We start from the raw sequence: 14,149 nt of genomic DNA, 5'->3' as shown, positions 1-14,149 counted from the left end.
CCAACACCAGTAGGCAAGTAGGGTAAAGTGTCTTGCCCAGGGACACAACGACCAGGACAGAGAGCCCAGGGATCGAACCGGCGACCTTCCGGTTACAGATGCGATTCCCAACCCCCTGAGCCACGGTCGCCCAAGTGAGAACAGACTGACCTTCCACTGAGCACAGTTGGTCTTAATCCTCTTTTCCACCAAAGTGGTGCTGTGACGGCAACTGTAGAAAACCAATCCACACGTTAAGGTCTGAGAATCAGCAGCATGCAGAGGTGGATTTCTTGTGGTCCGCCCTCCTGTGGCTACCAGTGTTGATGCTTCCAACAGTTTTGGCACAAACACTGATCTGAATGTTGTTGGCTGCAGATTAGGAACCAACACCAAAGTAAGAAGCATATTAAATTAAAGAGTGAGAAGACAGAGACTCTTCTTGTTGTAACTAAAAGTCTTTTTGTAAACGATTGGTTGGGTAATTCTCTTTGTATCATCAGTTCTCTGATCTCTCCTTCATCCCAGGTTAAGATGTCAGTCGAGTTTTCGATACCACCTTAAATTTTGAAACACATATCAATAATCACAGCCTGGATATTTCTGCTTATGTAATATCAGTCGGTTGTGTCCGTCCCTCACAGCTAGCAGTACTGCTATTCTTGTACATGTGCTGGTTACATCTTAGATTGATTATTGTAATTCTGTCCTCTCTGCTTTACTGCACAAAAGTCTCCATAGACTTCAAATTGTTCGAAACTGTTTATGCCATTTCTTGAACATATAACTGCTGTGCTCCAGCAGTTTGATTGGAAGCCTGCAAAATATTGCTTCATTTTAAGATTCTGCTTCTGATTTTGAAGCCTCTTCATTACCTCTGATGTGCACATCAGTATTCCCTCCTGTAGATCCTCCTATGTTACCCTCACTTTACCACGGGATTTAAAGATTTCACTTTTTTCTCTCTCTTGATTTGTATTGTTGACTTTGTAATTTTATGATGTATTGATGTAAAGTTACTTTTTGCGTCCTATGATTCAGAATGATGATTCAGTCAGCAGCCCGTACTTTGAAAAAGACCAAAGCTATGATCTGTGATGAAAGAAAAACTGGGAAAGTGGTAACATGATAAGAAATGTAATGGATGAATGCTTAATTTCATCATACAGCAAGGATTTCTGCATCAATCCTGCAGCACAAACGTGAGGTAATGGAGGAACAATGGCATTACAAGTGCTCAATTACAGCGCTGACTGCGCAACCAAAGCTCAGCTGAAAGTAGATTAGATTAGACAGAATTGTAGTTTGTAAGGACAACAGAAGGGAACACGCTCATTGTTTTTCTCCTGATTGGAAGCAGACACCACATGTCCCAGAGTGATTACCTGGAACTTTGATCTCTGGCCCACAGATCACCACACACCAAAACCTAAACGGTTTCTGCTGAAAATCACACAGCTGCTGGAGCTCGAGCGGTGTGTGTCGGAGGAATCCCGAGTTGCTCTGACATTACCACTCACTGGATGGTTTTCATGCTTTTCTTCCTATCAAAGAGTTCAGTGCTCCATGATAACACACCCATCATCATATGTGGTAACACAAATACACACACACATTCTCTTGATACTTGCAGTCTCTAATCACCGTGTTATTTTGATTCCACTGTTATGAATGTACCCATTGGTATTATGTTGTGGTATTTGTGGGAAAACACAAGAAAAGAAAGTTCCTGTATAGTTTTACAGATGTTTTCTGGTGAATACTTTCATTTCTCCCGAGTTAATCAGGATCGTAAACACAGTTTTCTTTTCCCTTTCTCAACATCTGTTATAAATCTGTAACTTTATGTTGACGTGACCTTTAATGGAAAGATAAGAAGCCAGTTTGTGTCTTACCTTCTGCAGCCACTGTGTGTTGTTCTCCATCGTGCTCTCCAGGTGTTGCAGTTTCTGAGCCGACCATTCGCTGTCAGCAGGCGGCGAGTCTCTCTGAACGACACCCGGCCCGCCCTGAAAGCCACCATAGTGTTGCGTCTGTGATGGCGACCCTCCACCGGGGCATCCGTCCAGCTCTGGCAGGATGAAGGTGTAGCTGCACTGGCCGTGCTGGATGCGGTGCAACTTCCTCCTTTTCTCGCCGGCGCCGCCACCACTTCCTCCTCTCCTTCTTCCAGATACTCCTCGTTCTGCGCTGCCTGCATCAATGACAGCTGACAAAGTCCAAAGGAGCAGAAGGACCAGCAACCCCCGGCTGAGACTTAAGCCTTTCATGACACTCTCTTTAATTATATGAAATTGTTTATTTCTCAGTGCAGAAGAGGGTCAAAGGAAGCTCATTCACACTCTGACCCCGATTAAGTTTAGGAAAACGTCTGTGTGCAGGATATGAACAAGAGTGTCAGCACAGTCTGTCGTTAGTTTGATCTCCCCTGTTTCAATCACAGTTTTTGGAAAAGAAAGCCGAAAGCATCTCTGGCCTCACACTGAATGGTCTCCTTCATTTGTGGTGACGATGTCCAAGGATTCCTCCCTCCTCTGTCTTCGTTGTTTGGTCGTAATCGTGTTTTCTGAGGCCGGGTTCTTCAAGGTAATAAAGACTTTTTAGGGCTCATATATTAGCTCAACTGATCAGCTGTTGCATGTTTTTTCCTTAAGGTATCAGGTGCAGATCCAGATCCACTCTGCAAAAAATATGGAAGAACCCAAAGCTACAAATTTAAAAGCAGAAGTAATGTGAAGATGATGAGCAGTTGTGTCCAAACAGTCTGTGAAGCTGAAGAGCTAAATATCTTTGTACTCCCACTCTTCTCTGGTGGCTCCAGTTTTAGAAGTGGCTGAAGGGAATTGCCTCTGCCCCCTTCTTATCTGCGCTGGCTGAGAAGAGGAGGAATGAGAGAGAGAAGAGGGGAGAGAGGAGGGGGGAGAGAGAGAAAGGACGGAGGAGGAGAGGGAGGAGTGGACGGACAGGAGACCTGAGGGAGGTCTGTTAGAGTACCCTCTCTCTGTTAGTGGGCTGAGACGAAATGAAAGGAGGAAGGAAGGAAAGAGTGAGAAGTAGCCAGAAAAGAAGAAGAAATGTGAAGATTAAGGGAGTGAAAAAGAGTCAGATAAGGAATACAAATGCTGAGAAAGACAAAGTTTGAAAAGAAACTTAACTGCTGACAGACAGAGAAAAGACACTGAGAAAGAACGTGATAGAAGAAGAAAGAGAGATCTAAAAGAGGCTCCTGTAATCTTCTTTCCTGACTGATCTCTCAGTTCTGAAGAACATCCTGATGCCTTGTATGGTCATTCAAACGGAGCTGGCAGCCAGAGACATTTCACTTTGTCCACTAAACACAACCATGCTCAGGGGCATCGTGGGACATCAGGAGGCCAAGGAAACCCACGCAGTCTACGTACTTAAAGCTGAAACGCTCTCTCAGTCGCAGGATGTACCTCCTCAACGCCTCTCATCTGTCCACATGGAACCACATACAAAGATTAGTTCCAGACTGATGGCTTTGTCCCCGGATGATGAAACACAAGCTCTACATGTGGCGGGACAATGTGCGCTGTCAGTTACAGAGTTTATTTGCACAGTGACAAACTGTTTTGCAGAACGCAGATAAAATTCTTTGATACGAGCCACGAGACAAACAGATTTCTGCGAGAGAATGAAGCCTCCAAAACAGGTTTAGAATGGCAGCTCAGCGTTAGGCGATCAAAGATTGAATGATTCTGTTTTGAAGACTGTGTTTCTGCAAAGATAAAGAGCTGCTCCCAACATCTTACCACCGACAAGTTATTTATTTTGACATAAAGCAGTCCTATTTTCAGCCCGGCCTGACCCTGAGCCTGGTGCACAGAGCTGCACAACATAGAAGAGTCCTCTAATTGCATCATTTCTGTTTATGTTTTAAGAGGAAAATGTTTTTTATTGTGGGATTGTTTCGGTCTCACTTATTCTCATTCTTTTATTTCATCTGCTTTTCTGTCTGCTCATGTATGGTACAGGTTTTTGTTACGTTCTCATTTATTCATGGACAGATTTTGTTTATTTGTGATGAACTCTGACCCAAACAAAGCTGTAAAAAATGCTAATGGTTGATGAATACCCCTGAAAAGCATGATGTTTCATATAATCCTTATATTATCCTCAATATGTGGTGTGATCGCAGTCAGTGAAAAATAATAGAGATACATACTGTCCTGCCCCTAAATTGCTCTTGCTTTCAGTTTAATATTAAATAATAAACTAAGTTATTAGAGAGGAAGTACTGTGGCGGTTTATTCAGAGCATGCAAATCTGAGAATTAGCACATCTGCACAACCCTGATTGTTTTTTTCTTTCGTGTCACTTGTATTGATCAGAGTTTGGTGCTACACTTGCTAACTGATTTTCTGTCTCACTATCTGCTCCAAACAGTACGTCTTATCACATACTGATTAGATCTTTTAATCAATGTAAACACTGTGGACACTGATCTTTACTTAACCCTCATCCTATGTGAGAGTGAATGAATAGTGGCATTGTAAAGCGCTTTGGGTGCCTTGAAAAGCGCTATATAAATCCAATCCATTATTATTATTATTATTGACATATTTTACATACATACTGGACCACAGACTGGGTTTACTCAGGACCCCAAGAATAATTGACTGTGAGACACAATCATAATAGAAAAATAAAAATGATAGCACATCTCATTTTTTCTTAAAGTTATGTAATGCCATCTTTCATTATTATTATTATTATTACAAAGTTACTATTCATTTGCATATGTCATAAAAGTATAATCTAAACTTTTCTATAATACAATTTGCAGCTTCTATCCCATCTACAGTCCATTTTATTACTTAAACTTTGACTCTTAGTTTGCAGAAATTTCAAGTAAACATTATTTGTTGGAGTTATTTGATGAAACCTGTTCACGGGTCATTTTAACCACAGTATAAAATAACTGAAACAAACACACAACCAGACAGCCCAGAGATCTAATCTCTCCCGCATGTCCTGGGTCTGCCCTGGGGCCTCCCCACCTCCTTACCTCCTCCCGCTGCCCCTGTCCAAAACGTTTCACCCTGAAGGCTTTCTCGTCCCCTCGGCTGGCTTCTTTGGCTTCGTCCCTCCCAAATGACCAAACTCCTCACCTTATCTCTTTCTTTTATTTTTTTTTTTTTGCCTGTCCCATTTGGTTCTTTAGCCGTCAGAATTGTTGTCTGAAGACCAACAAGGATACCCAATGGATTTACTTTGCCAAATGGATCATCACGGCCATGCCGTATTAGTCCATTTGATCGACCTTTGTTGTTATTATTTATTTTATTTTATTTTCAGTTGTTACAGACGGGACAGACATGACTGAGGGATAGGAAAGGGAGAAAGAAAGATGAAGGAAAAGAAAAACAGAAGGGGAGAGGGACAGTGAGAGAGGGCACTACTTTTTCAATCACTACCTGGAGATCATAAAATCTTTGTGATCAGCTCTGTCTTCACCAGCACACCGGTACAGTGTTCATGTTACTGTAGATGCTACACCAATCCATCTGTCAATCTCTCACTCCACTCTCCCTTCACTTGGGTGCAAGACCTTAAACAGGCACTTAAGCAAGTACTTAAACTCAGAAACTTGGGGAAACGACTCATCCCTGAACAGAAGTGGGCACTCCATCCTTTTCCAGCTGAGGACCATTTCTCATCCCAGCCATTTGATACTCAGTTGCAAACCACCCCACTGCAAGTTGGAGGTCGTCTTTTGATGAAGCCAACACAGCCATCATTTGCAAAAAAAGCAGAGATAAGACCCTGACACCACTGAACCCTCCAAACCTTGGCTGAGCCTAGAAACTCTGCCCATAAATATTGTGACTAGAGTCGGTGACAGAGGGCAGCCCCGTCTGCCCAGACTGACTTATTACCGGCGGTGCAAACTAAGCTCTCACTGTGGCCGTACACGGAACAGAACTGACTGAAAACAACTGAGATAATCAGACACAACAGTCAATTATAGCATCCAGTTTACCTCATGCAATACTCGGTGACATGGTGGCATGTTACATGCAGAGCAGCCAGGCTTCATGTTTATGATTCAGATGCAAAGGTAAAATCTCTCCAGCTCTCCTTTTGTGTGTGGCATGACCAGGGCATGCCCCAGCTCCCTCAGGTACAGTAAATCCAGTCATATGCCCAACGTTCTAATAACCTCCAGTTTGAGAAGTTCCATATTCAGATGGTGAAGGCAGCAATGGCAGCTTTTCTTCTTTAAAATGACAGTGTCCCAATCCACCCTGACTGTGTCGTTATGTCTTTATGTTTAGGAGCCATTGTAAATATAAGATCTCCAGTGTGGTTTTGTTTCCTCCTTTGCTTCAAATCACGGTGGAAGAGCCTTAGAACCAGAGAAATCAGTCTGTACATGGTCTTTTATTTTGAAAATTCACCAGTGTGTTTGAGCTACTACTCTGCTAAACTTCCTCCCCTGATCTCTTCAGCTTCAAGGGCAGGGATAGCTCAGTAGGTAGAGTGGTTGCCCCATGATCGGAAGGTCGGGGGTTCGATTCCCCTTAACAGCTACCCTGAGGTACCCCTGAGCAAGGTATCGTCCCTACACACTGCTCCCCCGGCGCCCAATGGCTGCCCACTGCTTCACTGAGTGAATGGGTTAAATGCAGAGAGCAATTTCCCCACGGGACTCAATAAAGTACACACACACACTTCACGCTGAACAATAGGCTTGGGCATTTTTACTGATTCAGAAAGCCAAGCAGCTTTTCTGAGCCTTCCAAAATCAGCAGCTTATTCTGTGAGCAGGGGAAAACTTCCAAGGGGAAGTGTCTACAAAGCTTACCCTGTAGGAATTAGAAAAAAGTTGAGAAGAAGTAAAACTAAACAGGAAACTTGAGAACCAAAGATTACAAAATAAAACAGGAAATGAAAGGACAGCAGTCAATACAAAACTTTCGGATAAAACAAAGGTTACTTTATGCATCTTTTGTTCTGGAAAAACTGTTTCTCATTATTTTAACAACGTTAAAGAAGTAGACATGGATGTCATGACGCAACTACAAAGCCTCCCTCGGTGAATAAGTAAACTAAATTTGATGAGTCAGCTTGGAAGGTTGTTCCTCACTGTCAGTGGAAAATTTGTCAAGTTACTGAAATCAGATCATATCTCATACAGGCAACTTTTGTGGAGCCAGTAAATCTTGGGGAGAAGATTGGAACAACATGCTATAAGATACTCCTGTCCTGTCCGACTCTGGGTCGTGCTGGTACTCGTCTGGACTTTTTTCAGGCTGGTATCAGAGGCAGCAGAGGGCACATGAGTCATGAACCAGCCCTTTCACCTTCTCTCTGTGGGGACGGATGGAAGAATGAGATCTTTCCAGTCTCCTTTTTGTCCCTTTTATAAACTTCATGTTTATCTTTATTTGTTGGTCTGGCTTCTTTCTTCTCTGACCTTTCGTGTTATTGGATGCATGAAGTTTGGTAGTTTAGTCATGTTGTCGCAGCTTTCATGACTGAGTGTTTCCGACTCTCTGATGATGTTTGTCAGAGACCGATTGGGCCAAAAATGAAGACTTTGTGTATCTAATCTATATTGGGACAAAACCATAATGCTGTTTCCATTACATGTTTGAGAAGAAACAGCGATAATCTTTATTTTTGTCTAATGTAGTTTGACTTCTTCACCATGAACTCAGTCGCATCACACGTTTAATGCTTTGTTTTGATTTTACTTGATGTACTTTTAAATATCTCACATCATTTAGTTATGTTATTTCCCATCCATTTATCGAGCCAGAAAAGATTACTAGAGATAAAGCGACAGAGGGGCAAATGAAAACTGGACAAAATAAGGAGAGCCGTGGAGACAAAAAGATTCATTGAAACACAGATTCAGGCAAACAGAGACAGAAAAGAAGGAGAGCGGAGGATTTCCTGTCTCGAGGTTTCAGACGATGAGTCTGTGAGAGAATAGGCATCCTGCCGCTTGTGAAGTTTTACTACAATCTGGAGGATCATTCACTGCCCAACAGAGAAGAGAACAGACAAATATGACGTGCATTTCACATTTGCACTGTTTAACAGCCAAAGAATTCAAAGATGAGGCACAAAGTTAACTTCCAATTAATACAGTTAGACTCCAAGTCTCTGACATCAGGAGCTCCGTCTGGTTATAACCTGATTCACTTGTGCCTTGAACTGTTGTTGTGTTTTGGTGCTATATAAATACAATTGAATTGAATTGAACTTGTTGATGATTGTTTTTGTAGTTGACCACTGGTCACTAGAGTGGTCATTCAATGTGACTCAGTGATACTCGTACATGTTTGAGATATAATTCTTTGCTTTTTTACACGCCGTGCATTGCTATACTTTACTTTAATTTGCTTTGCTCTTTGGACTACTTTTGGAGGTTGATCTGATATATCAACGATCAACGGACCCTGACCCTAACCCTAACCGTAACCCTTTAATAAACAGTAAGCAGAATTGATGTTGTCCTTGCAACATTGGAATTTCATAAATGCACGAATGGCTTGGCGCGCAAAGGAATAACGTCACAACAATGTGATTGGTCACTTGCAATGTTGAACCTGGAACAACATTTTCATGATGGTCTGGGAACAACACCAACACGAGGATATCAGATCATCCACTTTTGGATTATTCAACAAATACACAACAACACCAACAAGCATTTGAACCCCAGATGCATTCATCTGTATGTGTGTGTGATTTAAATGTTTATTCAAAAATAAAATGCTGCGACTGCTCAGTCAGAGTAGAAAATAAAGTGAATTTGAGCCTCTCTGTCACCTGTTTATAGACAAGCTTCAATTGGAGTTGGCACACGCTCCACCTCACTGCTAGCTTTCTATTAGCATCATAGATTGTAGAGTTGTTTGCATTCGTAGGTGTCTCTCGAGCTTTAATGTCATATTTACAGGTGTAGATTGTTCTTTGCATCACGTTGTTTTCACTTCTCAAAAGTCATAGATCTCTCTGCACATCACACGATTTAAGCTCAAATGATTATTACTGAAGGCATGTTTAAAGATCCTCCTTTTCTATCCAACTGTCAAAGGAATAATTGTTTATTCATTGATTAGTACCGTAATATAACAGCTAAATTTATTACAGTAATGTGTTATAGTACTGTATCCTTGGTTAAAGTTAACTATCCAGATACATTTTAAGATATTTTATTTAAAAAAACAAGTAGAAAATTTTTAACTTGCACTGAATTCATGTGAAATTAAACACCTTCATCTTCTATGTGTTTCTACAGAATTCATCGTTTTAGCTGACAATAAGGGATAAAATCCATAAAAATCCAACATGATGTTTCACACTGTAGGTGAACTTTGTAAAGTATCAAGTATAAATATAAAAAAAATAGACAAGCATTATAGACAGGATATATAAATGTTTAAAGTCTACATCAGGTTCATAAGTGTACATTTCAAAATGTAAAACATATATCTGATTATTTTTGACACAAACATTAGCACACAAAATCCAGCCCTTTGTTGTGTCCTGTCTATTTATTCAGTGCCAATCTTTGCTGTTTCTACTGTGTGAGAAAAAAACACACTTGTAATCACTGCAGATGAACAAACACATGGCTTTTCTCACATTGCTTGGAAAGGTTGAATCTAAACAGAACTCAATTAAAGCTGTCGCTACCAGCTGTGACAACACTGCATTTAAGTTTACTGTAGCAGCTCCACCTGCTGCTGTCTAATAACCAGGTGATGGACATTCAGACGTTTCTGCCAGCACCACATTTAACGGGGTTTGGTCCTTTGTGCTACATGGCACGATGAACTGGAGGGAGGCCAAGGTCTCAAAGGCACAAAACAACAAGTCCAGATGATGTTGGTTGTTATGGCAAACATGGCACACAGTGTAATGGTACCAGAGACAGCACACAGCCAAAGATTTTATGTTCGAGCCAGGAAAGCTGAACACAAACCTAAACAACAGCAGGGCACTTTTACCACATCCAGCACTCAATGCCAAATAACAACAGACCGCACCAGAGGATGGAGACGTGTTCGCTTACACCAAAAACACGAAGAAAAGTTTAAATGGAAGAAAAAGCTGCACTTCAGAGTGTTTGTTTGAATCAAAGACTAAGTCCTTACTTAGATGAAGTGAAATTGTTTGAAGAGAATGCATTATATCTTTGCTTATTTTCTGTTATATAGCCATACAGTTGGAGGATGATCATATTAAACATGTAACAAGTAATCCATGTAATCCTCAGGCTTTTCTTCTCTTGTAGAACCAGTTCACCCCCGAAAAGGTGCTGGAAAGAGGGAGGTAAAGTGACAACATTAAAAGTAAGCAAATAAATATCAAATGTCCATGCCATCGGAGATGTGAGCGGAGGAGGTGAGGAAAGGATGTGATGTGAAAGGAGATGAGGTAAAGGGGACAAAACACAAAACATGACACATGATTCCTTGCATCTTCATTTTAAAGTGATGCCAATTAAAAAGCTGCACCACAAAAGGTTTTTGTTACAGCCCAACACTTGATGTCAAATGTAACAAATGTAGTAAATCTAACAAATGTAACATCTGTAACAATCTAACAAAGATCACAATATTCTTATCTTTAAGGTCAGTTTTAATTAAAGCAACTTTTGGATTACAAGGAGGAGTTGTTCAAAGAGTAATGCCCACTGATTTTCTATTAAAGCTTTGTCCCATGACTGTTTTTTATATTCTGAAGGTAAAAGGATACACCTGCATACACAACAAGATGCAGGACACAAATAGTCTTGTAGTAAAACAGGAAATAACCAAAAACATAACTGATACTGAAACACAAGACTAATCCTAAAGTAAGGACAGGGGAACGGTGCATATAAAAAGAGTAACAGTATGTCTGGAGCTCTATCACTGTGCACTGCAGCATGTGTAATACCGTGTGTCCACACAGTGACTGGCGGGCACAGTCAGCAGGGTGTGGAATAATGTCTGAACCTGCTGGTACTATGATGCTGTGATGGACGAGGTGATGATCCTCTGCACACTTTCTAACAGTCAGCACCTGCAAAAACAGTGACAGGCTGCAACCTGAGAAGCTTTGACTCATTAAAGGAAATAACAGAGGGAAGGTTTTACACATGCAAACTGGATGGAAGAATGGATTGATGACAGGATGAATGGATAGTTTGTGTCTACTTTGCTACGATAAATTCATTACAAAAAAATCTTTCGATCCAATTCAGTTTTATTTAGATCGCACTAGTGGCACGGTCTTGGGTTTAGGGCCCACTATTTTGAGTTTTTAAAATTTCACTGCTTTTGTTTCTAGTCTATTATTATTATGTTTTGGTTTCCTTGGCGTTTATGAGTTTTTCCTGATTGCTTTTAGTTTCCTGTTGTATTAGTTTATGTCTCTAATTTAATAATAAATGACTTGAGGTTTATTAGCTCCCTTCCTGTTCCGTTTGTCATCTCCCCGTGTTTTGTTCGTTTGTGTCACTTTGAAGTCGTGTCTCCATGTTTGTTAGTCTTTGTCTCATCTCTCTGTGTCCTCTCTAATGTCCCATGTATGTAGTCGGTCTGGTCTCTGTGTCTTAGTCAGGTTTGCATCTCTGTGTTTAGACCTTCCTGTCTTATTTTGTCACTCTCTTGTCTTGTGTTTAGTTCTACTTGTCTCATCATCTGTGATGTTCCAGGTTTTATCCTCACTGTGTCTTTTCTGCTTGTTACCTGCTAAGTGTGCATATTGTGTCCATCTCCTGCTGTTTGTTGTTGCATGAGGAAGGATGCGCATCCCTTAGGGTTGTGCGATGTGACCAAAATCTCATATCCCGATATAAGACATTTATTGTCCGATAATGATATAAATCACAAAAATTTAACATTTTCTGTAAATTCTGTGAATCTCGGGCAGCTCGACTTGCGTGAAGAAAAAATATTGCCGTAAACAGTTTATTTTGTGACACCACGAAACAAACGATAGATGTTTTTATATCATCATCCGATACATATTGTTATATCGAACAGCCCTAGCGTCCCTCATGCTATGATTCTGATTCATATAGTTTAGTCTTCCTATTCTGGTGATTTATGAGTTTCAGCAATAAACCTATTTATTATTTTCACTCTTTGCTTCCGGAGCCCCTCTTCTGGGTAACTCGCCACACAGCGTTACCCATAACAGCCAAATCACAGCAGCCGCCTCATGATGTTTTATGGACCCTAGCTCATTTTTATGCCATCCATCCATCTTCTTCCACTTTATCCGAGGCCGGTGCAGGGGCAGCAGCCCAAGCAGAGAAGCCCAGACCTCCCTCTCCCCAGCCACCTCCTCTTGCTTATCTGGGGGAACACCAAGACGTTCCCAGGCCAGCCAAGAGATATAATCTCTCCAGCGTGTCTTGGGTCTGTCCCGGGGCCTCCTCCTTCTGGGACATGCCCAGAACACCTCACCCAGGAGGCGCCCAGGAGGCATCCTTGTCAGATGCCCGAAACTCCCCAACTGGCTCCTTTCGATGTGGAGCAGCAGCGGCTCCACTCTGAGCCCCTCCCAATCGACTGAACTTCTCACCCTACCTCTAAGGAAGAGGCCAGCCACCCTTCGGAGGAAGCTCATTTCCGCCGCTTGTATCTCGTTCTTTTGGTGACTACCCACAGCTCATGACCATAGGCAAGGGTAGGGACGTAGATCAATCGGTAAATTGAGAGCTTCGCTTTTATGCTCAGCTCTCTCCTTCATCACGACGGACCGGTGCAGCATCCACATCACTGCGGCTGCAGCACCAATCCGTCTGTCGATCTGTGTGTGACACTGCAGTAAAATGTATATGCTTTAAGCTGCTGTATTGTTGTGTCTTATATTTGTTTACATGTAAGCATTATGAACTGTTTCTGTCATGGTCCAGGGTCTTTGACCTGTTTCAGTTGTTTCTCAGCCTCCACCACTCTCAGCACTGGAGCCCCCCAGGGGTGTGTTCTGAGCCCCCTGCTGTACTCTTTGTACACATATGACTGTGTGGCCACTACCAGCTCCACCACCATCATCAAGTTTGCTGACGACACCGTCGTGGTGGGCCTGATCTCTGATAACAACGAGACGGCCTACCTGAAGGAGATTAGGAATCTGGAGAACTGGTGCCAGAGGAACAACCTCCTTCTAAACGTCAGTAAGACAAAGGAGCTGATAGTGGACTTCAGCACTAAGCAGGAGAGGAACTACCAGACCCCCGTCATCAACGAGTGCCCAGTGGAGAGAGTGGACAGCTTCAAATACCTCGGAGTTCACATCACGCAGGACCTGTCATGGTCCTGTCACATCAACACCGTGGTGAAAAAGGCCCGACAGCGTCTCTACCACCTCAGACGCTTGAGAGACTTCCAACTGCCCTCCAAGGTGCTCAGGAACTTTTACTCGTGCACCATAGAGAGCATCCTGGCGGGAAACATCTTAACCTGGTTCGGGAACAGCACCATGCAGGACAGACGAGCTCTACAGAGGGTTGTGCGGTCAGCTGAGCGCACCATCCGCTCCGAGCTCCCTGACCTGCACTCAATCTACAGCAGGCGGTGCTGGACCAAGGCTAGGAAGATCGTGAAGGACCTCAGCCATCCCAACAACAGACTGTTCTCTCTGTTGAGGTCAGGAAAGCGATTCCGCTCCCTGAAGACCAACACAGAGAGACTGAGGAGGAGCTTCTTCCCGCAGGCGATACGGTCTCTCAATCACACCACCACACAGTACTGACCCACACATATGGTTCTTACACACACACTGGACTTTCTGGACTTTGGTTTTGCACAACACTGGTCACTATATTCTTCATTTCCGGTTAATACTTGTACAGTTGCTGTTATTGTGTATATATTTATTTATATTTAGATTTCTTCATACATTCTTATATAGTTCTATATTGTGTATTTTGTTGTACAGTTATTTTATTTTCAACTTTAATTTATATATTTTATCTTATTCTTCCCAGTTAAATTTACCCTTCATTCTAATTTGTGTTGTACAGTTATTTCATTTTTAACCTTAATTTATATTTTATTCCTTCCTAGTTAAATTTACCCTTTTTAATTTTTCATATTTATTTCCTATCTTATTCATAGCCTTTTCCTTTTTTGTTTTCTTTAGGTCACGAGCAGTTGTCCAAGCATTTCACTACATATCGTACTGTGTATGA

General features: G+C 41.9%; 1 protein-coding gene across 2 annotated transcripts in view; it reads right to left on the bottom strand.

Annotated features, from left to right (window-relative positions):
* Positions 1-2,785, bottom strand: part of angpt4 (angiopoietin 4) — a 72,228-nt gene extending 69,443 nt beyond the window's left edge. For both annotated transcript variants that reach the window (XM_085275265.1, XM_085275267.1), the window contains exon 1: positions 1,875-2,785. In XM_085275265.1, the coding sequence (XP_085131391.1) occupies positions 1,875-2,249 (375 nt within the window). In that variant the 5' untranslated portion in view covers positions 2,250-2,785. The remainder of the gene's footprint in view (positions 1-1,874) is intronic.
* Positions 2,786-14,149: the final 11,364 nt, after the last annotated feature.

Source organism: Mchenga conophoros, linkage group LG5 (genome assembly GCF_057382185.1).
Source record: "Mchenga conophoros isolate Kocher_MC1m ecotype Shallow Benthic linkage group LG5, M_conophoros_male_GT1.1, whole genome shotgun sequence".
Classification (NCBI taxonomy): Eukaryota; Metazoa; Chordata; class Actinopteri; order Cichliformes; family Cichlidae; genus Mchenga; species Mchenga conophoros.
The sequence above is the reverse complement of the archived record's forward strand: the minus strand, read 5'-3'. Positions and strand labels throughout refer to the sequence as shown.